This window comes from Lissotriton helveticus, chromosome 7 (genome assembly GCF_964261635.1).
Source record: "Lissotriton helveticus chromosome 7, aLisHel1.1, whole genome shotgun sequence".
In the NCBI taxonomy this organism is placed as follows: Eukaryota; Metazoa; Chordata; class Amphibia; order Caudata; family Salamandridae; genus Lissotriton; species Lissotriton helveticus.
Window position 1 is genome coordinate 1287515384 of NC_136068.1, and position 26367 is coordinate 1287541750.

General features: G+C 45.4%; 1 protein-coding gene across 3 annotated transcripts in view; it reads left to right on the plus strand.

Annotated features, from left to right (window-relative positions):
- The window catches only part of LLGL2 (LLGL scribble cell polarity complex component 2), an 876878-nt gene that overhangs the window by 245321 nt on the left and 605190 nt on the right, over window positions 1-26367 (plus strand). For all 3 annotated transcript variants that reach the window (XM_078654529.1, XM_078654530.1, XM_078654531.1), the window contains 3 exons: window positions 23945-24026; window positions 25042-25157; window positions 25879-26037. In XM_078654529.1, coding sequence (XP_078510655.1) covers window positions 23945-24026; window positions 25042-25157; window positions 25879-26037 — 357 coding nt within the window. The remainder of the gene's footprint in view (window positions 1-23944; window positions 24027-25041; window positions 25158-25878; window positions 26038-26367) is intronic.

Genomic DNA, 26367 nt, shown 5'->3' on the forward strand with positions numbered 1-26367 from the left:
ATTTGATGGGTCCAGGCTTTTTGGTGAAAAGGCGGACTCTTCCCTGCAAAGACTTAAGGACAGTAAGGTAACGGCAAGGTCTTTGGGTCTGCAGACTCGGACAAGAGGCTATGGGTATAAACGATACCGTACAAAACAAGAACTCCCTTTAGACCTCGAATTATTCTACAACCGACTTAATCTTAACTACATAATGTGAGCCCCCAAGACTAAATTGTTTAATCTATGAACAAACACTCCAACAATTGCAAAAATATATTGTTTTATTTCATTTCTTTTATCAAAAATGTTTTCATCATTGTACTTTTTTATAGATTTTTGTTTTCATCAACATCCAGTATGAATTCATTCATAATCAAAAAAGAACAAAAACAATGATTACAATATAAATAGTATACACCCAGGTAGAGAGATATGACCAAATTCACACACCACCATTCAAACCATACTCACACAAACCCAGACAAACCTTCACATTTATAACATATCTGGGGAACTCAACTACAGAATGACAATGTAATTGGAAAGACCAAGTACAACAACTGCATATAGCAGGATGTTATCAAGGCACTGGTCGACGCGTTTCGGTGGCTGCGAAATGATGCAATGCAACCTTCCTCAGGACCTGCCAGATATGAACTACTCCACCCGGGGGAAAAGAAAACCACCTGAAAGGTATAAAATACAATAAGCAAAAACTAGCCCACATACAATATATGAATACCATCAACATTGAATGGACCAATTTCCACAACAACCAATAAAACAGTCATTTATTTAATTGCCTTGACATTGTATACTAAAAACTCATATTACATCATTACCACTTGGAGACGACCACATAGCATAACCCAATACGCCCCTACCTACTCAGGGCAAGTATTGAGTTGTACAACTACACCCAGTGTATATTACCATCACCACAAAATGGTGAAAAAACATGCAAACAACATCCAATATTTAACTAATATAGCCAATTGACCAGTGTTGACAGTCCACAATAGACCCGTTTTATTCCTCTAAGGATACTTACTGTAAAAACAGTTCCACTAAGGTATATTGCGATACCAGCAGACGTGTATGTATAATCTGGCTCGGGATCTACTACTTCTCAAAGAGTGGTTACGGACTACAGCTCTCAAATCCTATAAGAGTGGAATACACAAAAAGACATATGTATAGATATATATATATCTCAGAGCACCCGTGGGTAAAACCATCCAATTAGTGCCTATGTCAGTCGGGATACTACCGGAGATGCAGAAGTGTCACCTATTTTAGAGACACTCTTACGCGAGGCTACCCTTCTCCCCAATTAAGGTAGTTTAACAAGATGACCGCATTATCTTACCTAAAGCTCCTAAATGCTGTATGTTTTCACTTGTCACAGAGAGATAGTGGTAAGAAAGTCCCAAACTCTATTCCTGTGAGTATAAAGAAGGCATATCTCAACACAACTTTATCAAGCACCAGTGGAAGCCTCCACATGGTGTACTAATTCAAGTGAACGGATAACACAATAAGGGTACCTTAGAGCAAATGCGATCACACTAGAAGATCACTATTCAGAGTCCAAATACGCGGAGTTAAAAAATGTATACTCCGACCTTCACAAGGCGACGTTACTAGAGAAAGGATGAACAATGTATCAGCCACCAGTATGAAGAATTTTACAATTGCCCTCGCCTGAATATGGGTAGTACGTACCAACAATACCTTATAGAATATGATTTATGTCTTCAAGAATTCTCCATCTGTATAAGGTGTCTTCTTAACTATCATAGGCCACCTACACTGTAAAGAGAGATATACAGCAATTCAACCTCACAAAATGTTTTGTTCTCTGTATAGATCTCCCAAATTTTCAATGCCTAATAATTACCTCCAGGCTACCGGTTTCTCACATTTTCCAAAAGGCCTCCTTCTCCAACATTTTTAAATAATAAACTTCAGTATCTGTTTAGGCTGAAAGACATAAGTGACACCAACTCCACGTTACCGTGGACTTGCTTACTAACAAGAGCAATCTACTCACAGTCTTTGTAATCTCAAAAAGTCTGCCCTGTGAAATACACGCAGGCTAGTCACAAGTTACCCACCAAGCACAGTAGGCTCAGAATGTACCCTTTGCAACCCTACGCCAATTACTTTACCCAAAGCGTGTCCAAAATTACATCTCAGACAATGTTCAATACATTGCTCAAGGGAAATCAACTACCTTCTGTTATCCCCGTGACATCCTATTTCAGCAGCAAATCTGCAATCATTACCGCAAAAAGCATAAATTCTCTGGCTCCTCACCTTGCGTCGCGGAATACGGCCCATAGAATTGGTAACACGCAGTATCTTCCAGTTCGCCCTATCGTTTGGACTAGCGCCGCCGGTCTGGTATAAATACGGAAATCTCCTCACGAAGCGCACGCGTTTTCGTCAATAACCCACACCTGAGTCCTGTGTCATAGAAATAGACGACGGACAACATCAACAGCATGAACACAGAAGGAGAACAACTCGCCTCAGTCAAATAAGGAAAACAACCTAATCCACACACCCGAACCAGTTCTAATACATCGAGGTTGGAAGAAACCCACGCCATGAGTCAAGTACAGGTATTTGGTTCAATGGCAATGAACATAGGAGGACAAACTGGCCTCCGACCCATAAGAAAACAACCTACTCCACACACCCGAACCAATTCTAATACATAAACAAGTTTGGAAAAAACAATACCGCGCGAGAAGTTTAGTAAAATGCAAACTACATAACGTTTTTAATGCCAATTGACCAAATAAACCCCTGTAATAGCGGAACCAAGAGAAAACACCCATTCTACATGTAAGAACCAATCTAGTCCGTCAGTTTATTTATTTATTTATGAAGCTTATAAAGCGCGGGGCTACCCCCGGCGGGGGTGTCCCGGCGCTACAGACTGCAAGCAGGAGAGAAATGAACTGGTTATGAGATGGTAAACAACCAGGTTTTCAGTTTGCTTCGGAACAAAGGCTCCGAGTCAATGAACCTAAGATCAAGAGGGAGGCTGTTCCAGAGTTTAGCTGTTACTACGCTGAAAGCTCTGCCACCACTCCTGGCACGACGGAATCTGTGTACCACCAGGAGGCGCAGGCTGTTCGATCTCAGGGATCTGACAGAATGGGACAGTTTGAGTCTTTTTCTCAGGTATCCAGGGCCTAGCCCATTGAGGGCACGGAAGGCAAGGATCAAAGCTTTGAACTGGATGCGGCGGGCAATGGGAAGCCAATGCAACTTCTTCCGGTATGAAGCAACCGAGTGGCGAATAGGAATATTGCCAATCCGTCTCGCCGCAGCATTTTGAACTATTTGCAGACGGTCAATTTGGTACAGGGGGGCGCCCGCATAGAGACTATTGGCATAATCTAGATGCGATGTAATTAGGGCATGAACAATGGTTTTGCGGGAGTCCAAAGGGAGGTAAGGGAAGATCTTCCTGATCATACGTAATTTGCCAAAGCAAGCTGCTGTGACCTTGTTGATTTGTGATTTGCAGGACAGTGCATTATCAAATTGAAAGCCTAGGTTTCGGGCTGTCTGGACTGGGACCGGAGGAGGATTCAGTACAGTTGGCCACCATTGGATAGCAGGCAGCACAGTTTTCCGATTAAAAAACAAAACCTCCGTTTTGTCGGTGTTCAATTTAAGGTGGTTAGAGGTCATCCAGGAGCAGATGTTGCTGAGGCAGTGACGAAAATTGATGAAATTGGTGTCAGAGTGATCTCTAAACGAAAACACAAGCTGAGTATCATCAGCGTAAGAGATCACTCTGACCCCCCAAGATTCCACCACATTTGCCAATGGAGCCAGATAAACATTAAAAAATAGGGGGCTCAAGGCAGAGCCCTGAGGCACTCCGCAGAAAAGAGGTTTACCATCTGATTCAAAAGGTCGTAGAAAGACCTTCTGAGTCCGACCTGTGAGGAAAGATCTGATCCAGGTCAGCACAGTACCTCCGATTCCCACCTGCCCCAGCCGGTTCAACAGTATCTCGTGCGATACTGTATCGAAAGCGGCGGATAGGTCGAGGAGGACCAACATGGCCTCCTCGCCCCTATCCACACACTCACGAATAGACTCCGATACCTCTAAAAGAGCGGTTTCGGTACTGTAGCCCGTTCTGAAACCAGACTGTGAATCATGAAGCAATTGGTTGGATTCCAGGTAGTCTGCCAATTGTTTCTGGGCAACCTTTTCCAGGATTTTTGCTGGCTTTGGAAGGAGACAAATCGGACGGTAGTTGCAGAATTGCGCGGGATCTGCATCCGTTTTCTTCAAAATCGGAACTAGCATTGCCTGTTTCCATGCCGAGGGGAATTGACCGGTGCATAGCGAGGAATTCCAAATGGAAAGGAGAGGGCTAATCAGTACAGGTGCAAGCTTGCCCATCACCTTAGCAGGAGCAGGGTCAAGCGGGGACCCGGATTTACATTGGACAAGTAGATTAGTGGCAGCCAACACAACCGTAAACACCATCCTAGATACAGTGCCAACCCTAAGTCAGGGCGGCACAAAGACAAGAATAGAACCAATCTTACAAGTGATTTCACATTGCTGTCACTAATATACTGTCTACCCAATTGCTACTCCTAACAATTAAGGGCAATATCTTAATTCGACAGGAAATACAGGCTTCCCAGGGATGTCGCTGTATTCTCAGAGAGGTATGTTAACAAAAGGTGACCATGTGCACCAGATGACATGAGATGATTTCACCAACTACGATAGTAGCACCATTTTCAAGAGATCCATCCATTGGCATCTTTCCTACTACCATACCCACTAGTTGGAGCAACTATACAAGGGAAAGAAAATATGTATCCCCTAGATAAAAACATGGTTCAAAGAATACCATGCAACAAAGACCAACAGGTCCAATAGACTCAATAGCCCAATCTCAAAACAATCCAGACAACAATGTATTGCAATGTAACTGGTACAATAGCATACACCCACTTATGTTCACAATGAGGTAAGGGATACTCTGCGAGTTACCAAGATTGAGTCGCATACCATTGGATTTCCTCATTAAGACCTTGTTTCACACTGTCAAAGGTAAAAATCCAAATGGTTTCCCTTCTTTTTCGAATTACATCAGTAGGGAAACCCGCTTTGTTTATTTTCTCTAGAATGCACCATCTGATGTCACTCTCAGAGTGATCTTTGTCCACATAATGTTGGACAAGAGGTGCTGCCATCTTCCTGCTTCTTATGGCTGATTTGGGCTTGCTAAAGCGAACCCTGAACTCTCTTGCGGTTTCCCCGATGTACACCAACCCGCACGGACACATGAGCAGATACACTATGTTATTATGACTTCTGCAATTGGTGAGGTCCTGCAGCTTAATGTTACGACCGTGATAGCATAACATTTCTATAACAATAGCGGCCTCACAGGCGTGGCACGATCCACACTTATGGTTACCTGATATGACTGGCAGACATGTAATAGAGGTCTGACGCAAAGTATTAACCACCGGTCACGCAGATTGCGATTTCTGTGGTAAGCTATTATAGGTTGTTCCAAATGTTTATTAATCTTGAAACAGAGACAGGCGCCCTCACGCTCATTCTTATCTATCGGCCCCCCCACCCTATGCCTACGTTCCCCATTTCTTTAAGTGAACAGATGGCAAACTTGATGTTGTATCACACCAGAGTCGCTCTCTTTGGGGACTTTAATTATTGGTTCAACGATGACCGAGCTGGACCACATGCTATAGAACTATTCAAAGCCCTATCCAGCCTCAACCTGGCCCAACAAGTCTTTGCACCTACTCATATCAAGGGTCACCCTCTCGACCACATTTGGACACACGATCTAGCACTAGCCAGCCCAGTTATTTCCCCCTGCACCTGGTCGGATCACCATCTGATCGAGATTACCATCTCAATCAGAGGCAGGGTCAAAGCCCCTACTCTGGCAGGTGGGCTGTCTCGAAAATGGAGTTCTTATGACTCCCAGGTTTCTTGGATTTCCTGACCAACACTTCCCCCACCATTCATCCCGACTCAAGTATCGACTCGATGGAGGGAGAAATCGCCAACTGGCTGCAGGCAGCCAGTGACCTATTTGCCCCTCTCACCAAATTTGCTCGTACCAGGCACGGCAACTCGCAAAGATGGTTCTCAAGTGACCTCAAGGCACAGAAACTGAAGCTCCGCCAGCTAGAATGAAATTGGAGACGTGACTACTCCAAGTCCGATAGACTGCTATATGTAGCAGCTCGTAAAGATTATAAAGGCGCAATACTCCGGGCCAAATCCATACACGTCTCTGACAGGATTTTCTCAGCCCACAATAAATCAAATGAAATCTTTAAAATAATGAATGATCTCACTACCGATGATAGAACTCTCCCCACTCAGACTCCCACACAAGAGACCTGCAATGCACTAAATACCTTCTTTATCGAGAAAATTGTGGATATCAAGAAAACTATCCCCCCCCCACGTTTAGCAGGCCGCCGGACTCCTCTCTCCCTAACCCTTTGTCCCTGACCCATTTCCCCGCCCTCAACCCCAGTACCCTCTCTGAGCTCTCAACCCGCATCAAGTCGGGGTCCCCTAACGACTGCTGCCCCCCCCCCTCTATCCTTAGGGATGTCTGCCTCTCGCTACCAGACAGCATTCTCCCCTTCTTGAATGCCTCCCTCAGTACTGGTACGGTCCCTAGCGCATTCAAGGAGGCTATACTAGTCCCCCCTCTTAAAAAAAACCGGGAGCAGACCCTACCATTCTCTCCAACTACCGCCCTATTTTCCTTTTGCCTTACTTGTCTAAAATCCTTGAGGCCCATGTTACTACCTGCCACTCAAAATTTATCGAGAGCTCCAGTTATCTGGAACCCAATCAAGCTGGCTTCAGGCCGGCTCACTCCACTGAGACCATCATCCTGGCAGTGATGGACGCCCTGAGGTGAATGCAGATAGAGAAGTCCCGCAGGCACTTCGCTCCTGGACCTGTCGGCCGTGTTCGACACGGTGGACCATAACATCCTTCTCCACCGTGTCGAGCAGGCCGGCGTCCGGGGCCCTGCCCTCGAGTGGATTAAGTCCTTCCTCTCGGGCAGAGTGCATGTGGTTCGCTTGGGCCCCTTCACTGCGTCCAAGGCATCGACAGTATGTGGAGTCCATCAGGGATCTTCCCTCTCACCCTCTCACCCTTATTATTTAACTTATACCTCCGCCCACTAATCCACTCGCTAAAGAGGTTGAAGATCACTGTCTTCAATTACGCCGATGATTTGCAGATCATCTTACCCCTGGATCTCCCTGACGCTGCATCTGTATTTCAAGCAGCGATGCTCCACATACAGCAGTCGATGAATCAGAATCAATTAAAGGCTAACCCATGGAAAACGTAGCTCATTCTGCCAGGTAACAGCTCGGCACATTGGGACCCTCAGTTCTGGCCAAGCGAGTTAGGTCCGTCCCCTGCACCCTCTAGCTCGGTAAAGAGCCTTGGGGTGATCATTGATTCAGACCTTTCCCTCAAAACTCAGGTAAGGGCAGTGGTCTCATCCAGCATGTTCCGTAGGATTTCTCATCTGCTATCACACGGGGCGCTGGTACAAGTTGTGATCTCGCTGGTACTATCCCGCCTCGACTTCTCCAATTCCCTCTATTTAGGTCTACCACAAGCGTTGCTTTGCCGTCTCCAAATCGTTCAAAACCAGGCAGCAAGACTTATCCACAAAACCCCGAAGTGGCAATCAGCAAAGCCCTTGCTGCACAAATTGCACTGGCTACCAATCGAACAAAGGGCAGAATTTTTAAAGCCCTTCATGGTAATAGCCCAGACTTCTTGAAAGCCCTAATCGTGAAGCATCTCCCGGCTCGCAATCTCCGGTCGGCCCACCTCCACCTGTTGGTCGCCCCCACTGTCAAACTAAAAAAACTAGGCGGACGCAGATTCGCCCACCTGGCACCAAAACTCTGGAACCCCCTCCCTCTGTCCATCAAGACATGCGGCTCCTTACTTGACTTCAGAAAGACCTTAAAAACCTGGCTTTTTTTCATCTCCGGTTAGTCTGCCTCGCTGCAACCTCTGTACTTTCCCAGCGCCAGGAAACTTATGGTGTCAGTGCGCTTTATTAATTTAGCTTAAGTTAAGAAATGTGTCTCATTCTCTTCACTATTGAGAATTCTTCAATTCCTTTGGATGATGTTTTTGATTTTAAAATTCAGGGCAGAGTGGTTGACGACACATACAACTCGATCTTGAGGCTTATGGGGCGTGCCTTCCAACAAGGCATCGCAATTATAATACTTTGCCCTTTTGTACGCGTGTCGTACCAATCTCCAGGGATATCCTCTAGCAAGAAGGCTTGTCCTTAAAGCATCACCATGTTTGTGAAACTCAGCCATGTTGGAACTGTTCCGCCGGACCCTCAAAAATTCTCCAAAAGGTATGGAGACCTTCTGACAAGTCAGATGTTAACTGCTGTACTGCAGGATGGTATTTTTAGCAGTAGGCTTTCTGAATAGACTCACCTCCAAGGAGCCACTAGCACCTGATATCATGATGTCTAGAAATTCCACACTAATAGAACTACAATTTGCAGTGAATTTCAAGTTGGCATCGCTCGTATTCAACCACAAAATGAACTCCTGAAGTGATGCATGGTCTCCCTTCCAAACAAAAAAGATGTCGTCAATGAAGCGTCTCCACAAGATGACCTGGTCAAAAAATGGAGACGCATCATTGAAAACATGCTTAATTTCCCATTCACCTATATAGGTATTTGCTACGCTGGGAGCACAAGATGCTCTCATGCTGGTCCCCTTCAGCTGCTGATAAATAGTGCCATTAAAATCAAAGTAGTTCTTCAGTACTATCTCTAAGCACTCGAGGATAAAGCCATCTGGTCTATCTCCAGCCGACCACTGCAACAGGGCGGCGACAGCTTGTAACGCTTGATATTGAGGGATATTAGTATATAAAGCCTCATTGTCAAGCGTTACAAGGATCTCAGTATCTTGACTAAAAGGCATACCCTCAATCTTGCTTATAATGTCACGCATATCGCGGATATACGAGGCGTAATTCTGTGTTAAGGGGCACAGATACGAATCCACGAACTTGGACAAAGGTTCCGTACTGAAACCAATGGTAGAGATAATAGGATGCATCGGGGGATTGACAACATCTTTTATGGGTTTTTGGTAGACAATATAGGACTGGTTTCTTTGGGCATGTTTTATTGAGGAAATTGAATTCCTCTTGACAAATGTACCCCAAGTCCAGAGCTCTTACTGTCATATTCTCAATAGTGGTTCTTAGCTTGATCAATTCTCTAGGGTGTGGTCTTTTATAATGCTCTGGGATAGCCAACATTTGCAGCATTTTATCGTTATAGTCTGCTTGTTTCTTTAAAACTATCCCCCCACCCTTATCACATGGTTTGACAATCAGATCTTTATTTTCTTTGATATTTTTTATAGCCTGATTCTCAACATGTGACAGATTACCACGTGTATTCTGGATAGGTTTAACAATACGGGTAATCTCTCTGATGACATTCTGCTCAAATATCTTAACCTCCGGTCCACCACATCAAGGGTTGGTGTGAATTGGGACGGAGGTTTACAATGTGAGCGGTTTTCCTCTTTTTGTCAGGAGGACGATCAAGATTTTTTTTTTTTATCTCACTTTTCGAAAAAAGGAGATCAAGTCCTCATGTACTTTAAATACATTTAGGCTGGTGTAAGGAACAAAAGAAAGACCCCCGGCTAAGGACAGTTAGTTCATCTGGGCTCAAATTTGTGTGTGAGAGATTAAAAATGGGTAGTGTATCTTTATTAGCAGCCTCAACCATAGACGGGGAACCCCCTACCACCAATACTGTTGGTTCCGGGTCTTCATGTAGGCCTGCTGATGTAGAGGGGCCGTCTGTTAGGGATCCCCCCTGTCTGGTGCCCATCTCCTGTTTCTGCCTCTGTACTGACCCCTCGGTAAAAAAGGAGATTGACCACGAAATGATTGTTGGCCTGTTTGTCTTCCCCTTGTATTGCCATGGGTCGTAGCGATCTCCACCCACTTCCTGATAATTATCATTGTCAGAATCAAGTGAGTAGGTATCAGAAAAGTTAATAACTTTTCTCCTGTAGTTATTTCCTTGATATCCTTGAGCCTGACCAGGTCCTTGATTCCACTCTTGATAGTAAGATGTATGGAGATACGGGTATGCTTTCTCTTGGGAATACCATGTGATATCCTCCTTTAACTTTCCTGTTTTTTATTCATCAGGTACATCTCAAAATCTTGCATGTCTGTGTTGACTTTCGCCAGTTTTGCGGTAGCTTCTTCTAAAGCCGTCGTGGATTTAAATTTATCGTCCAAAGCTAGAATTTCTTGGTTCAGGACTTCCATAACTTCCTTTGCAGATTCTATTATCAGAAGCATCCAATCCCTGGAGCAGCATTTCGCAATGTGTGACCACCGCTCCAGGAATTTACGGATTTCCACAAACAAGGCTGGGCCATTTTGCACCCTCGGACCCGACGGTAAAATAACCGCTCTTAAATACTCACACATAAAATGCGCGTGGGACTCCATACGTTTGAATTTCTTCCTTAAATTTAGGAGATTATTCCATTCTGTATTGTCACCTTGATGTGAGACGGATGGATTATCACTAGACATAATCTGTCCCATTAGTGCCGAGAAATCTTCATCGGTAAAACCAAATGTTTTTTAATCCCTCCATAATACTCACTCACCAAACAACCTCAATAATTAATATTTGTGAGGAAGGGGAAAGAACACACCCAGGAAAACCCAACAATTAAATTGCACAGAAGAGACTAGTGATGGAATCAAAGAGAGGAAATTTAAAAACACAAATACAAAATTTACGTACTCCATGCAAAACAAAACAGAACAATAGACAGTCTTAAACAAATGACAACAAGTAATCACAAGTCACTGTAACGTCAAAGCAATAAAGAGAAAGACGGTCCAATCAATATACTCCCAATAAATGAAGTATCTGTCCAGGAACGTCCCACAGCTAAAGAGCTGTGAATGCTATGCAATACATGGGTTGGCACTGTGTCTAGGATGGTGCGTACGGTTGTGCTGGCTGGCACAGTAACTGACGGACTTGATTGGTTCTTACATGTAGAATGGGTGTTTTCTCTTGGTTCTGGTATTAGAGGGGTTTATTTGGTCAATTGGCATTAAAAACGTTATGTAGTTTGCATTTTACTAACCTTCTCTCAAGGTATTGTTTTTTCCAAATTTGTTAATGTATTAGAATTGGTTCGGGTGTGTGGAGTAGGTTGTTGTCTTATGGGTCGGAGGCGAGTTTATCCTCCTTCTGTGTTCATTGCCATTGAACCAAATACCTGTACTTGAAACATGGCGTGGGTTTTTTCCAACCTCGTTGATGTATTAGAACTGGTTCGGGTGTGTGGATTACGTTGTTTTCCTTATGTGACGGAGGCGAGTTGACCTCCTTCTGTGTTCATCGCCTTTTCCCTTACTTGACTCTTCTAAGATGGCGATCCTATGCTGTTGATGTTGTCCGTCGTCTACTTCGATCCTGTGCTGTTGATGTTGTCCATCGTCTATTTCTATGACACAGGACTCAGGTGTAGGTTATTGACCAAAACGCAGGTGCTTCGTGAGGAGATTTCCGTATTTATACCAGACCGGCAGCGCTAGTCCAAACGATAAGGCGAACTGGAAGATACTGCGTGTTACCAGTTTTATGGGCCGTATTCCGCGATGCAAGGTGAGGAGCCAGGGATATTATGCTTTTTGTGGTAATGTTTGCCGATTTGCTGCTGAAATAGGATGTCACGGGAATAACAGGGAGGTTGTTGATTTCCCTTGAGCAATGTATTGAACATTGTCTGAGATGTAATTTTGGACACGCTTTGGGTAAAAAGTAATTGGCGTAGGGTTGCATAGGGTACGTTCTGAGCCTACTGTGCTTGGTGGGTAACTTGTGACTAGCCTGCGTGTATTCACCAGGGCATACTTTTTGAGATTACAAAGACTGTGAGTAGATTGCTCTTGTTAGTAAGCAAGTCCACGGTAACATGGAGTTGGTGTCACTTATGTCTTTCAGCTTAAACAGATACTGAAGTTTATTATCTAAAAATATAGGAGAAGGAGGCCTTGTGGAAGATGTGAGAAACTGGTAGCCTGGAGGTAATTGTTAGGCATTGAAAATTTGGTAGGAGATCTATACAGTGAACAAAACTTTTTGTGAGGTTTAATTGCTGTATATCTCTCCCTACAGTGTAGGTGGCCTATGACAGTTAAGTAGACACCTTATACAGATGGAGAATTCTTGAAGGCATAAATCATATTCTATAAGGTATTGTTAGTACGTACTACCCATATTAAGGCGAGGGCGATTGTAAAATTCCTTATACTGGTGGCTGATATATTGTTCATCATTTCTCTAGTAACGTCGCCTTGTGAAGGTTGGAGTACACATTTATTAATTCCGCGTATTTGGACTCTGAATAGTGATTTTCTAGTGCGATCGCATTTGCTCAAAGGTACCCTTATTGTGTTATCCGTTCACTTGAATTAGTACACCATGTGGAGGCTTCCACTGGTGCTTGATAAAGTTGTGTTGAGATATGCCTTCTTTATACCCACAGGAATAAAGTTTTGGGACTTTCTGACCACTATCTCTCTGTGACAAGTGAAAACATACAGCATTGAGGAGCTTTAGGTAAGATAATGTGGTCATCTTGTCAAACTACCTTAATGGGGAGAAGTGTAGCCTCGCGTATGAGTGTCTCTAAGATAGGTGACACTCTTGCATCTCTGGTAGTATCCCGACTGACTTAGGCACTAATTGGATGGTTCTACCCACGTGTGCTCCGAGATATATATATATATATATATATATATATATATATATATATATATATATCTCCAAAACAAACAGGAAGCCCAAGTGAAGCAGATCCACACGAAGTTGAATAGGCACGTTTTCTTTATTTGCATCCATTTCACAGCTCGATCCCCAAAATGCTCCGAGCACAACCTTCTATCATAAGAGCCTGACGCGTTTCAGGAATTGTCCTTTCATCAGAGGCAAGGTTCGAAAGTTCTGAGAAACAGTCTCTGGTCGTACACCTCTTCAAATACAAATCACCTGCCAAGTGGGCGTGGCCTATCTTGCACTGCATTCTGTGCCTTGTAGTGTACTAACCCTCTTCCCACAGTGGGGCTGCTTCTCTGACTTCTCAATAACCACTATTGTTCCCCCAGTGGGGTGAAGGGCAGCGCTGGGAGCCTTCGGAGAGCGCTTTGTAGCTGCAAAATCGTGCCAAAGCAGCGCCCCCTGCAAGGCGCCAGTCTTTGCTTCGTTCCGTGGCAAACTCCTGGAGTGAAGCCTGCCTTGGACCCTGGTCACAGGTGGGGTCCGCCTCTCGACCGAGCAGCAGCCGAAAAAGCAGGCTTCACTCCAGGAGTTTGCCACGGAACGAAGCAAAGACTGGCGCCTTGCAGGGGGCGCTGCTTTGGCACGATTTTGCAGCTACAAAGCGCTCTCCGAAGGCTCCCAGCGCTGCCCTTCACCCCACTGGGGGAACAATAGTGGTTATTGAGAAGTCAGAGAAGCAGCCCCACTGTGGGAAGAGGGTTAGTACACTACAAGGCACAGAATGCAGTGCAAGATAGGCCACGCCCACTTGGCAGGTGATTTGTATTTGAAGAGGTGTACGACCAGAGACTGTTTCTCAGAACTTTCGAACCTTGCCTCTGATGAAAGGACAATTCCTGAAACGCGTCAGGCTCTTATGATAGAAGGTTGTGCTCGGAGCATTTTGGGGATCGAGCTGTGAAATGGATGCAAATAAAGAAAACGTGCCTATTCAACTTCGTGTGGATCTGCTTCACTTGGGCTTCCTGTTTGTTTTGGATATATATATATATATATATATATATATACCTACACATGTCTTTTTGTGTATTCCACTCTTATAGAATTTGAGAGCTGTATTCCGTAACCACTCTTTGAGAAGTGGTAGAGCCCGAGCCAGTTTATACATACACGTCTGCTGGTATCGCAATATACCTTAGTGGAACTGTTTTTACAGCAAGTATCCTTAGAGGAATAGAACGGGTCTATTGTGGACTGTCAACACTGGTCAATTGGCTACATTAGTTAAATATTTGATGTTGTTTGCATGTTTTTTCACGATTTTGTGGTAATGATGTAATATGAGTTTGTAGTATACAATGTCAAGGCAATGAAATAAATGACTGTTTTATTGGTTGTTGCAGAAATTGGTCCAATCGACGTTGATGGCATTCATATATTGTATGTGGGCTAGTTTTTGCTTATTGTATTTTATACCTATCAGGTGGTTTTCTTTTCCCCCGGGTGGAGTAGTACATATCTGGCAGGTCCTGAGGAAGGTGGCATTCCATCATTTCGCAGCCACCGAAACGCGTCGACCAGTGCCTTGATAACATCCTGCTATATGCAGCTGTTGTACTTGGTCTTTCCAATTACATTGTCATTCTGTAGTTGAGTTCCCCAGATATGTTATGAATGTGAAGGTTTGTCTGGGTTTGTGTGAGTATGGTTTGAATAGTGGTGTGTGAATTTGGTCATACCTCTCTACCTGGGTTTATACTATGTATATTGTAATCATTGTTTTTGCTCTTTTTTGATTATGAATGAATTCATACCTGATGTTGATGAAAACAAAAATCTTTAAAAAAAAGTATAATGATGAAAACATTCTTGATAAAAGAAATGAAATAAAGCAATATATTTTTGTAATTGTTGGAGTATTTGTTAGTTGATTAAACAAATTTGTCTTGGGTGCTCACATTATGTAGTTAAGATTAAGTTGGTTGTAAAATAATTCGAGGTCTAGAGGGAGTTCTTCTTTTGTGTTGTCATATTTTCCCCTCTTCTTCCTGACCGTTATTGTTTTATCAGAGGGGGTCCCCCATGTATTGCATATAAACTATACCATACCATGGCTTTGGGAAGTCTTCCTTTCGTGGGTCCAGACAGCCTAAGCAACAGGAGCAGAACCCCTTGTATAAAAGCTAAAGGGTAACGGCCGAGGTCGCCTTCTTCATCCTCTTCCTCCCCAACCCCTCCTAGTAATGCAGGAAAGCAGGTCTAGATCCACCACCTTAGATCATTTAGGTCCCGTGGGAGGCCGGCTTACCCATTTTCTACAAGATTGTAAATTGATCACTTCGGATCTTTGGGTTTTAGATCTGGTAGAAAATGGGTACGCCCTTCCCTTCAGGGAATTCCCTCCTCCTTACCCTCCTTGCCAAGGGTTTTACAAGGAGGATCATTTGCTTCTCCTTCAGAAGGAGGTTCTTACCCTGGTACAAAAAGGTGCGCTAGAGGTGGTTCTGGAGCAGGAAAGTGGTCAGGGGTGCTACTCCCGGTATTTCCTTATTCCCAAGAAGAATGGCAGGTTATATCCTATCCTGGACCTCAAATTGTTTTATCTGTTTCTCAAGCAGGAGAGGTTCAAGATTCTCACCCTAGCGCAGGTTCTTCAGGCATTGCAACAAGAGGACTGGATGGTGTCCATTGACTTGCAGGATGTGTATTTTCACACTCCCAACCTGAAGATGCACAGGAAGTATCGCCGTTTTACGGTTGGGTCGCAACATTACCAGTTTGCGGTCTTTCCGTTTCCTCTTACTACCGCAACTCGAGTCTTTACCAAGGTGATGGCAGTGGTGGCTGCCCATCTCAGGAGGTCGGGGATCCCAGTTTTCCCCTACCTGGACGACTGGCTTTTGAAGGCAGAGTCTCCAGAGATGGTGTGCCATTATCTGCAAATTGGGTTTTTCGATAAATGTACCCAAGTCTCACCTGTTGCCCTCACAGCGCAACCTGTTCATAGGGGCAGTACTGGATACCACTGTGTGTTGATATTTCCCGCCTCTGCAAAGGATTCTCGACATTCAGGAAATGATTCCTCTGTTTTACAATGGAGCGGTTATTCCAGTTCTGAAGGTCCTTCGCCTGCTCAGTCTGTTTGCTTCCTGCATCCTGTTGGTCAACCATGCACGCTCGCACATGAGGGCGCTCCAGTGATGTCTCCGCAGGCAGTGGTATCAGCACAACGGAGATCTCAGGGAGTCAGTCAGGATCTCCAGAGAAGCTGCAGTGGATTTGTCTTGGTGGAGCGTGGAGGGCAATCTCTCTCAAGGAAAGCCCTTTCATCTTCCTCCATCGGTGGCCACAGTGATAATGGATGCCTCTACCCTAGGGTGGGGTGCTCATCTGGGGGATCTGGAGATCAAGGATCTTTGGTCTCCAGAGGAAAAGTTGCTTCACATCAACCTTCTGCGGGCGATACGTTTGACACCCAAGGCCTTTCTCCCTTCCATCTGCGGTCCGTCGGTTCAAGACCTGACGGACAACACTGCCGCAATGTGGTATGTCAACAAGCAGGGAGGAGTAGGGTTGTACCATCTCTACAGAGAGGCGTTGCGGCTCTGGTCCTGGGCTCAGGACCATCGGATTTGCTTGATGGCAAATTATCTGGCTGGTGTGCTGAACATGCGTGCGGACAGTCTCAGTCGGCAGTTCTCTGCCGACCACGAGTGGAGTCTTCATCCGGAGGTAGTTCAGGACGTCTTCCAGACATGGGGAACTCCTCGAGTTGACCTGTTTGCCAGTCTCGAACGCGCTCTGCCCGTCATTTTGCAGTCTCCAATTTCCAAAGCAGGGAGCGTTGGGGGACACGTTTCAGTTGAGTTGGAGCTCGCAACTCCTTTACGCGTTCCCTCCTATACCCTTGATTCCTCGGGTTCGGAGGATGATTCGCCAAGACAGGACCCAAGTCATCTTGATCGCCCCAGATTGGCCAAGAAGGGTGTGGTATACGGACCTTCTTCACCTCTCGTCGCAGCTTCTGCTCCATCTCTCTCTCAGGGCAGTTCTCCTCTCTCAGATGGAGAGGCAGGTTCTACACCCTCACCTCCAGTGCCTGCACCTTCATGCCTGGAGATTGAACTGGGCAACCTGAGGTCTTTTTCTGTCCTGCCTGACGTGGTGAATGTTATTTTATCGGCCAGGCGACACTCCAACCAGTCGATCTACTCTTTTAGGTGGTCAAAATTTGTTAAATGGTGGGGAGAGAAATCTATTGATCACTTGAAAGCACATCTTTCTGATGTTTTGTTTTTCGCTTCATTTGGCTCAGCAGGGTTGTGCTGTGGCCACTGTTAAGTGATATTTGTCTGCTTTGTCAGCATTTCTTTGTTTGCCTGATCAGCCGGCTCTTTTTAAGTCTCCAATAGTCTTATGGTTCATTAACCCCTTCGACGCGCATGACAAAGCCAGCTCGTCATGGGCGTTACCTGCGCTACGCGCATGACGAGCTGACTTTGTCGCGTAACGCGCGATTTTCAAAATTTCAGCGCGCAGCGGGAAAACCCACTAGCGCGCATGCGGTTAAAGGGCTGACAAACATGTTTCCTCCCACTCCTTTTATTATGCCCCAGTGGGATTTAAATCTAGTGTTAACTTTTTTATGGGTTCCTCGTTTGAACCTATGCATAGTTGTCCTTTGAGACTGTTGTCTTTTAAAACGGTCTTCCTTGTGGCTATCACTTCAGCTAGGAGGGTGAGTGAGCTTCAGGCTTTGAGTTCAAAGCCTCAGTTTCTGACCATACATGCTGAAAAGATGGTTCTCAGGACCAGGGCTGCTTTTCTGCCTAAGGTGGTAGCTCCCTTCCATCTAGGACAATTCATTACCCTTCCTACTTTCTATCTTCTCCCTCACCCTTCCAAAGAGGAGGAGAGGCTTCATCGCTTGGAACCAAAAAGGGCGATTAGTTTCTTTTTGGACAGAACAAAGGACTTCAGTCAGGATGATCAGCTCTTTGTGGGCTATGCTGGGTGTATGAAGGGCTCCGTCCTGGGGCCGGGAAACCCTTTTTGGGTAGCTGCGAGCCTTATAAGCTTAACAAATAAAATAAATAAATAAGGGCAAGGCGGTGCTCAAGCGCACTTTATCCAGGTGGATCATCTTGTGCATCAAGATCTGCTACTCCCTGGCTGGTAAGGCGCTACCTGAAGGTATTAGGGCTCATTCTAAGTCATCTACCTCTGCCTTGTCCAGGGGAGTTCCTGTGTTGGACATCTGTAAAGCTGCAACGAGGTCCTCCATCCACACTTTCCCGGAGCATTACTGATGGGATTCCGATGTGAGGAGGGACAGCCATTTTGCGCGCTCTGTTTTACAAGACGTTTTGATATAGAAGAGTGGACACCCTCCTCCGGGGGTTGGACTGCTGTGGGAGTCTATTCATAAGGTGAGGAATCCACAGGCAGATGTATCCATCAGAAGAACAAGCTACTTTATTTATTTATTTAATTGCTACTATAGCGCAAGAATCGAGCCCGGAAGGGTTATCTCCGCGCTTTGCCGCAAAACACAGGTGTCGAGGACCACTTTACAGAAGGCTTGAAAATGCAAAATGAACAGCTGTGGCTTATGTTTCTGTGAACAGATTGGTTTTTAGCATTTTCCTAAATGTGAGGTGGTTGGAGGTCTGCCTGAGGCTAAGGGGCAGGTTATTCCACAAAGTCGGCCCTACTGAAGAGAGGGCACAGCCACCTTGTCTAGTTTTTTTAATGAAAGGAGATTTAAGCAGGAGTTGGTTACTAGATCGTAGATCACGTTCTGGTCTGTAAGGCTGGAGTAGTTGGGTTAAGTAGTTGGGGCCATTTCCAAATAGACATTTGTGGACAGTACAGCAGATCTTAAATTTAACCCGTTGACGTACTGGGAGCCAATGTAGTTCTCTCAGCAGGGGGCCGGAAGATGTTCTTGGGGGGGCGTTCAGAATCAATCTGGCCGCCGTATTCTGGACCACCTGCAGTCGATTGATGGCATCTTCATTGGCTTGTATCAGAAGCCCGTTGCAATAGTCAAGGCGACTCATTACAAGGGCCTGTACCAAGGTCTTACGGTAAGTGTCCGGTAGAAGAGGAAAAATTCGTCTGAGTAAGCCGATGGTGTGAAAGCAGGCTCCAGCAATCATATTTGCGTGATCTTTTAGGGTTAAATTGTGATCCAGTTTCACTCCCAGATTTTTTATAGTGGATTTTGGGGAGGGTACTGGTCCCAGATCTATGGGCCACCAGTCGGGAGACCAGAGCATGCTAGCTTTGCCAAAGAGCATCACTTCTGTCTTCCCGACATTACACTGGAGGTAATTGGACGCCATCCAGTTAGAGATGGCCCTCATACCTTCCGCAAAGTGTTCCCTAACATTGGAGTTAAGGGTGTGGAAAGGGTAGAGGAGTTGGGTGTCGTCGGCGTACGACACAGGTGTGAATCCGTACTTCCTCACAATCTCAGCAAGGGGGGCCACATACACATTGAATAGTGTGGGGCTTAGGCATGAGCCCTGTGGCACCCCCTTGGTGAGCACCCTGGAGATGGAGTGGTAGGGGCCCAGGCTGACAGACTGTGCGCGCCCGGATAGGAAACTCTCCAGCCATGCAAACGCCTGACCTCTAATGCCCACTCCTTCGGTACCGCTTTTTCTGGTGGATACAGTATCTGCCTGTGGATTCCTCACTGATGTTGTCCACCCTTTTATACCTTAAAAGATGAGGTATTGGTTATTTTGATGATTTTGTGTAGTCAAGACTTTATTGCCTCAATTTGTCTATTGTGGACTTATTTGAAATGTGAGCTTTCTTTGCTTTCTTATTTCAATTTACACTGAGTGTATTTGTGCGAATTCTGTGTACTATGTATGCATTGTCTCTGTGGTCAGTCCGTCTGTTTTGCCTCGTGGCACGGAAAAAATGGGTGGAACTGACGTCATCACGCCGACGTGATCCTCTTATGGCTCCAGTGATGTCATGCGGAGCAGCATGCGGAGCCATGGCATTGTGACGACCTCGTCGGCGTGGAGAGCTAGGAAAGATTTCTGCGGAATGCTGGCGCAGGGGATATTCATAAGGTGAGGAATCCACAGGTAGGTACTGTATCCACCAGAAAAAGCGTTACCAAAGGTAAGTAACTTGTTCGTCTGAGGTGGAGAGGAAGCGCGTTCCATGATTTGGCTGCGAGGAAGCGGCCTCCCTATCTGGTCTTTTTGGTGCGGGGGACCACGACCTAGGAGAGCTGGGCTGATAGTAGGGTGTGTGGAAATTGAGGTATGCTGGTTCGGTGCTTTGGAGGCCTTGTGTGCCTGGTGTAGTATCTTGAAGGTGATTCTTGACTCAGCGGGGAGCCAGTGGAGTGTGCGCAGGTGCTGGGTGTTGTGGCAGTGTTTTGGAAGGAAGAGGACCAGTCTTGTGGCGGTGTTCTGGATGTTCTGTAGCTTGCGGGTGATGTTTTTGTTTATTCCGGCGTAGAGTTCGTTGCAGTAGTTGAGTGTGCTGGTAACCAGGGCGTGAGTAGCGGTCTTTCGGTGTTCTAGGGGGATCCATTTGAAGGTCTTACGAAGGAGACAGAGGGTCTGGAAGCAGGAAGACGTGACAGAGTTGATTTGGCGGTCCATTTTGAGCTCGGAGTCCAGGATGATTCCCAGGTTGCGTGCATGGACCGTGTGGGTTGGCGGGTTTCCGAGGGCGGGGGGGGTCACCAGGTGTCGCTCCAGGCGTCGGGGTTTGGGCCCATGCCGAGTGCTTCTGTTTTGTTGGTGTCTAGTTGTAGGCAGCTGTTTTCATCCATTTGGCGGCGGCTTCCATGCCATCTCAGAAGTTGTGTCTGGCGGTGTTGGATTCGTTGGATAGGGAGGGGATGAGTTTGGTGTCGCTGCGTATGACACAATGTTGAGTCCCTAGGTTCTGACGATGGGGGCGAGTTGAGCCTTGTAGACGTTGAAGAGCGTCGGGCTGAGGGAGGAGCCCTGGGGGACTCGGTAGGTGTAGGGTCAGAGAGGAAAAGGGGGAGTCTGACCCGCTGCGTTCTACCGGAGGGGAAGGAGCGGATCCAGTCGAGGGCCTTGTCTTGGATTCCTGCGTCGTAGAGTCTGCGTATTACGGTGCGGTGAGAGACTGTGTCAAACACAGCTAAGAGGTTGAGGAGGATGAGGGCTACTGTTTCTTCTTTGTCCAGTAGGGTGCGGATGTCGTCTTTTGCGGCGATGAGGGCTGTTTCCGTACTGTGGTTTTTTCTGAAGCCGGTTCATTGCTGGTTTATTGATAGCGTTTTGCTACTTGGGAATTTGATTAGTCAGCAATTCAATATTCAGGTCTTTCCAATTCTTGTAAAAATTGTAAATATCTGCAGCTATATCTTTCCATTCCCTTCCCACCATGAGCACTTCCATGAACACTTATTTTTACTTCACGTTCCCTGGAGCATCCAGTGACCTTGTTAAATATGAATTAAATGACAATATAAAATTCATGATAAATTTTCAATAATTTGTCATTATTCATTTAATTTATTGAATGTGGGTGTGGTACAAAGATATTTTGTAAATGTAGGTCAGTTGGACCGATAGTTTTCTATACTACTGTAGGCCCAGGTCCGGCTGAATACTGGGTTTCCCTGTTGTGTAACAAACTGCCAAGACCAGTAAGCCCTCTGAGGAAGAGGAGAGCTGGAGGAAGCGAGGTCTTTCGGGGTAACCTGGCGACTAGATCCTTTTAGAGAGGTGTGAGGAGACTGCTTCTGCACCGTTTGGGTTGTTGCTCATGTTCAGGTTCAAGTTGATAACTCCGTATGCCAGACGGGGCCACGGTGAAGTCAGTTGTGGTCAGCATCACAGCTGTGTTAATCAGGCAGTTGACTGTGTATGGTTAAGACTGATCGAAGGACCAGAAGGCATGGGGAAATTTGTCTGCCAGATAGCACTTTGGCCCTGGGACATGTTTGACTTTTCTAGCAGGATCTGAGTGGGACCCCATGAGACTGCTAGTCGGGCCGAACCTGAATGTTGCCTATAGTGTATGGGGAATAACCACTACCTCTAGTGAGAGGGAAGTGAGACTCATGAGTCTGAACCTTGTGGGGCCACGTGTATTGTTTTTGTATACCCTATTTCACTTTGTGCCCGTATATAGATACTAAAATTGTCATAGTAGACAATATTTGACTGGAGAACCATGTACTGCTGTTATTGAATGTATGTTGCTTGTGAGCTCCCTTTTATCTACCCTCCAACCCCCACCCACCTCCCCCGAGAACGATTGGACTGCTCGACCCATTCTGCCACTTAAAGTCAAGTGCTGAAGGGGTACATGGCCCAGTTGCTCGGGATCCATAGTAGGTTGGACCCTTGACATCAGAAGTAAAAGGCCACAACCCCATACGGTTGGGCCCAGTAGCTTCTGCTTTCCTCATGGCCTTCTAAAGTGGGTTCTGACAGTCCAGTCCACAGACCTTCTACCTTTGGGAGGTACTGCTTTGGTATCTATTTTAATGGTGAGAAATCTGTGGTTAGGAGTATCCATCTGAAGAACAATTTACTTATCATCGGTAATACTCTTTCTGGCGGATACTCTATTTAACCACAGATTCCTCACTGCTCTCCCACCTGCAAATTCTGTGGAGTGGTTCCCTTCTTACCATCTAAAAAGGTTCCAAATTAGAGACATGCACATTAATACCTCCAATTATTTGTGTTCTATGTCTGAGGGTGTGGAAAGAGTCAAGAAAGAAACTAACGTCAACAGGGGTGGCACTTATATGCAGCTCTGCTTCGTCACTTGCACGTCGGAACGAGGCCAGTGCAGAACCGCACAGCATCGAGTATTGGCACATTGGAACAATGCTGAAGCCACAAAACACTCTATCCACACTACACTAGCCCCAAAAACGGTTAAAAACAGGAAAGGCAGCAGGACCACTTTTTTAGAGCAGCTCTCTTCTAAAGCATTTGTGAATGTTTACTGTCCCTACGGGCGTTTGTGGCATGTGCAGACCCTTGTATCTTTGAGTGATTCTGTTGTGCTTGTTCCTTGCTTGATTTATATTTTAAAAAGTAAGTGCAGGGGCTCTAAGGTTAGCTGGGTTGGGTGGCTTAGAGGACTAACTTGTCTACTGTTGGGGTCTGTATTCGACCTCTTGGCCACAGGTTCAAATCCTAGCAGGTCCACTCAGCCTTTCATCCTTCCGAGGTCGATAAAACGAGTACCATTGAGTTGGGTAGCAATAAAATTCTGTTATTCAGTGCCTAGATACCCTTGGTTGTTACGTGTGCTTTATAAATACACGTTACATTAAGGTTTTTTAAGAGCCCACATCAGCACTGCAGAATTTTGGGGTTTCCGACTACCCAGGCTGCCTGTTCTTAATTTCACCTCATGCCTGTTTTTTCCACCACTTTGCACTTTACCTCAGTTTGGCTTACCTTTTTCATCCCTGCTTCCTTCCTTTGAAACTATTTTCCTGTCTTGTTCTTGCTCCTCCTTCCTCCCTTTCGCTATTTTGTTCTGGTTCAATGTCTGTAATGAAAAATGATCATGGTCCCCAAAAATGACTGCCAGTACTCACTACCTGAAATCATCAGCACAAATTTCGCACTGCCTCTGGGTGTATGCCTGCTGAGTTATGGTGGTGTATTCGTGTTTGCGTTAGTTGTATATGTTATCTCTGTCATTGGTCTGTGAATGAATATTTCTCTTGTGCCACTGTGGGTTGTGCCTTCTGGCCCAATGTGTAAACTACTGTCCATGCATGTGCATTGCATTCTGTGCCGGTGCTTTGTTTTATGTTGATGTGCATACTACTTCTAGGTTCATCGTTCTGAATTGTGCCTGCTATCATGGTATGTGCTGTGTCTACTATTCTACCGTGTTCTGCACCTGCTGTACAGAGATGCACTGCCCCAGCTGTTCTAATGTATGCAGTCTCTCTCTCTCTTTAGAGAGGGGGAGAGAGAGTGTGTCCATGTGTTTGTGTCCAGTGTGCTGTTACTTCCATCCTTTACTCCTAGTCTCAGTTATCCTTTCCTGAGCTCACAACATCAGATATGGCACGCCTGGGGTGGAATTCATGGGCCTACATGCGGAGAATAATGCTGTGATGCAGATCTGCTTCATCCCTGATCAGGTAAGAATAGAGCCGCTGGTTCAGACCACGCTGATTAGGAAGGTTCATGGGTGACTTTCGCATGGTTGATTCTCAACCATCTCCTCTTTTGTGACTTATCTTCTCCCGCATATTTCCTTAAATATGTCACTTGCCCATGTACCCCACTTAGGTCTACAGCTTACACATTTTGTCCCATTTATCATCTCCATAACCTTACCTATCATTCTCCATTTAGCCAAAAGTATTTCTATCTCATCTACCCCATCTAATAACCGTGCCCCACCTCCCATCCCAAGCAAATGCCCCACCTACTGTCACCACTTACCTTTGAAATCCCACCATTTACCTTATACAGTACCAATACCCTTCACGCCTAATACATCCAATCACCCTTGCCCCCTTAGCTTTTATTAAGCAACCACTTGTCTATAAGAACAAATTTCCATATATCATTCCTACCTATTACCATCCCTTATTCTTCCTCTAAAAGTTATAATGCTTTTTGGTGACGAGGTAATGGTGGTAGGGGTCGTTGCTTTACTATGCAGGGCCTATTCAGACTGTCTTGGCTGTGCATGGATATTCCTGTGGAAGTCTCTTTGCTTTGCACTGACTTACTTGTTGACGCACTTCTCACTGTGGGTGGACCGTATTAAGAACTCCCTACCTTTGTGCTCATGGTAATGCTTATGGTCTATCTAGTAGGTAGGCCCCTCACAGTACCCTTGCACATTTGTGTAGTCCCTCGTTAATTCTGTGCTCCAGCTTTTGGTGCTTTGCCCCCCCTCAACCATTTTAGTGTACAGGTTTTTCTTAAAAGTGGGTGGAGCTGCTTTGCTGAGGATTCTCTTTCGACCTGGTCTTTGTTTTTATATTCCTTTCCACCTGCATTCTGTTTAGAGTTCAATAGTCGATCCCGGCAACCAGTAGTGCTATGCGTTCCAGTTTATTATGTCTAGGGAAATCTAAAGCTGAGGTTTCCTATTTGGTGCTATTTTTGCATGGTCATTCATTTAATGTTCTTTGTATTTAGTGCCAGCTTGTGACGCTTCTGGATGATAATAGCCTTCACCTGTGGACACTGAAACAGCAAAGTGGTGTGTCGGAGCTGCACGAGGAGCAGCGCTTCACTCTTCGAGCCCCCCCAGGGTAACACAATGTCTTTATTTTATATGCATTCTCCATTTAGTCCTCTATTCAGTAAAGCCTGTTTGGTCTGTAACTTCTCTTAGAAACACTTGCATACTAAAGGGCTGCATTTTTCTGCTTGGTCAGCCACAGCGTGTACACACTCTCGTAGCCTCTGGGGAAAATTGGGGTGCCACAGGTGTGAATTCATAGAAATATAGGTGATCCAGTGAATCGTATGCCTCCTTTCCGAAGTGTCCTATTAGTGTGCAGAGCATTTACCCTTGAACCTTTGTAATGCTGTCAAATTTACAATTCCTCCTATAAGGGCTGACTGTGTATGACTGTGCAAAGACAAGTTAATCTGTACTTTGCGTAGAAATATACATAGATCAGTGCCATTGATTACACAAAGCAGAAGATGTATATCACTGGAACTTCATGGGCCACATATTACTCAGAGCAGTATAGATCACTCTTCACTCATCCCCCTACAGTAGTCCCATTTCCTTTGGGCAGGACCTCTACTGTTTTTACAAGGTGCTGCATGTTAATTGTCGAAAGTGTTTGATTCTGGTATGGGGTAACCTACGGTGTGCTCGTAGCTTGCAAGGCAGATGTGTGTTTGGAGAAAGCATTTATTTGGAACAGCTGTCTATCTTTTTGGAGCCTTTCTTTACCTGCACAGAATTTCCAAAGAGTAAATCTGTTCATCGTGAGCTTGCTATTTTCATCTCCGCAGGACTCCTCCGAGCGCTACTCAGATTACAGCAGTTCTGGCACACTCTTCCCAGAAGCTACTGTGCTTGGGCACTGAAAGTGGCAGCCTCTACCAGGTGGAGCTTCCTTCCTTCCATGTGCTTGATGAACGGATCATCACACCAGAGAAATTACAGCAGCGGTAAGAGGTTCCAAGAAGACATGCAGCCTTTTATTCTGGTGGTATTTTAGAACTAAGCTAGTCTTTCATTACCTGACTCCTCCCCAGTAGATGTTACGTGTAATCTACAGTTTTTAGAGTAGGCTGCAAAAGAATAGGATAGTTTCAAAAAGTTAAGTAGAAGCGCTCAAAATAAATTCACACTCCACACTGACTAAAATTTACTGGAAAATAATGTCTAAAGATGACAGAAAATGAAGCGATTGGGAACTTCGCTAAAGCTCCTATTTTCAACAATTAGTACCAGATACACTTTTATTGTATTGAAATAATGATGTTGCCTGATGTTGT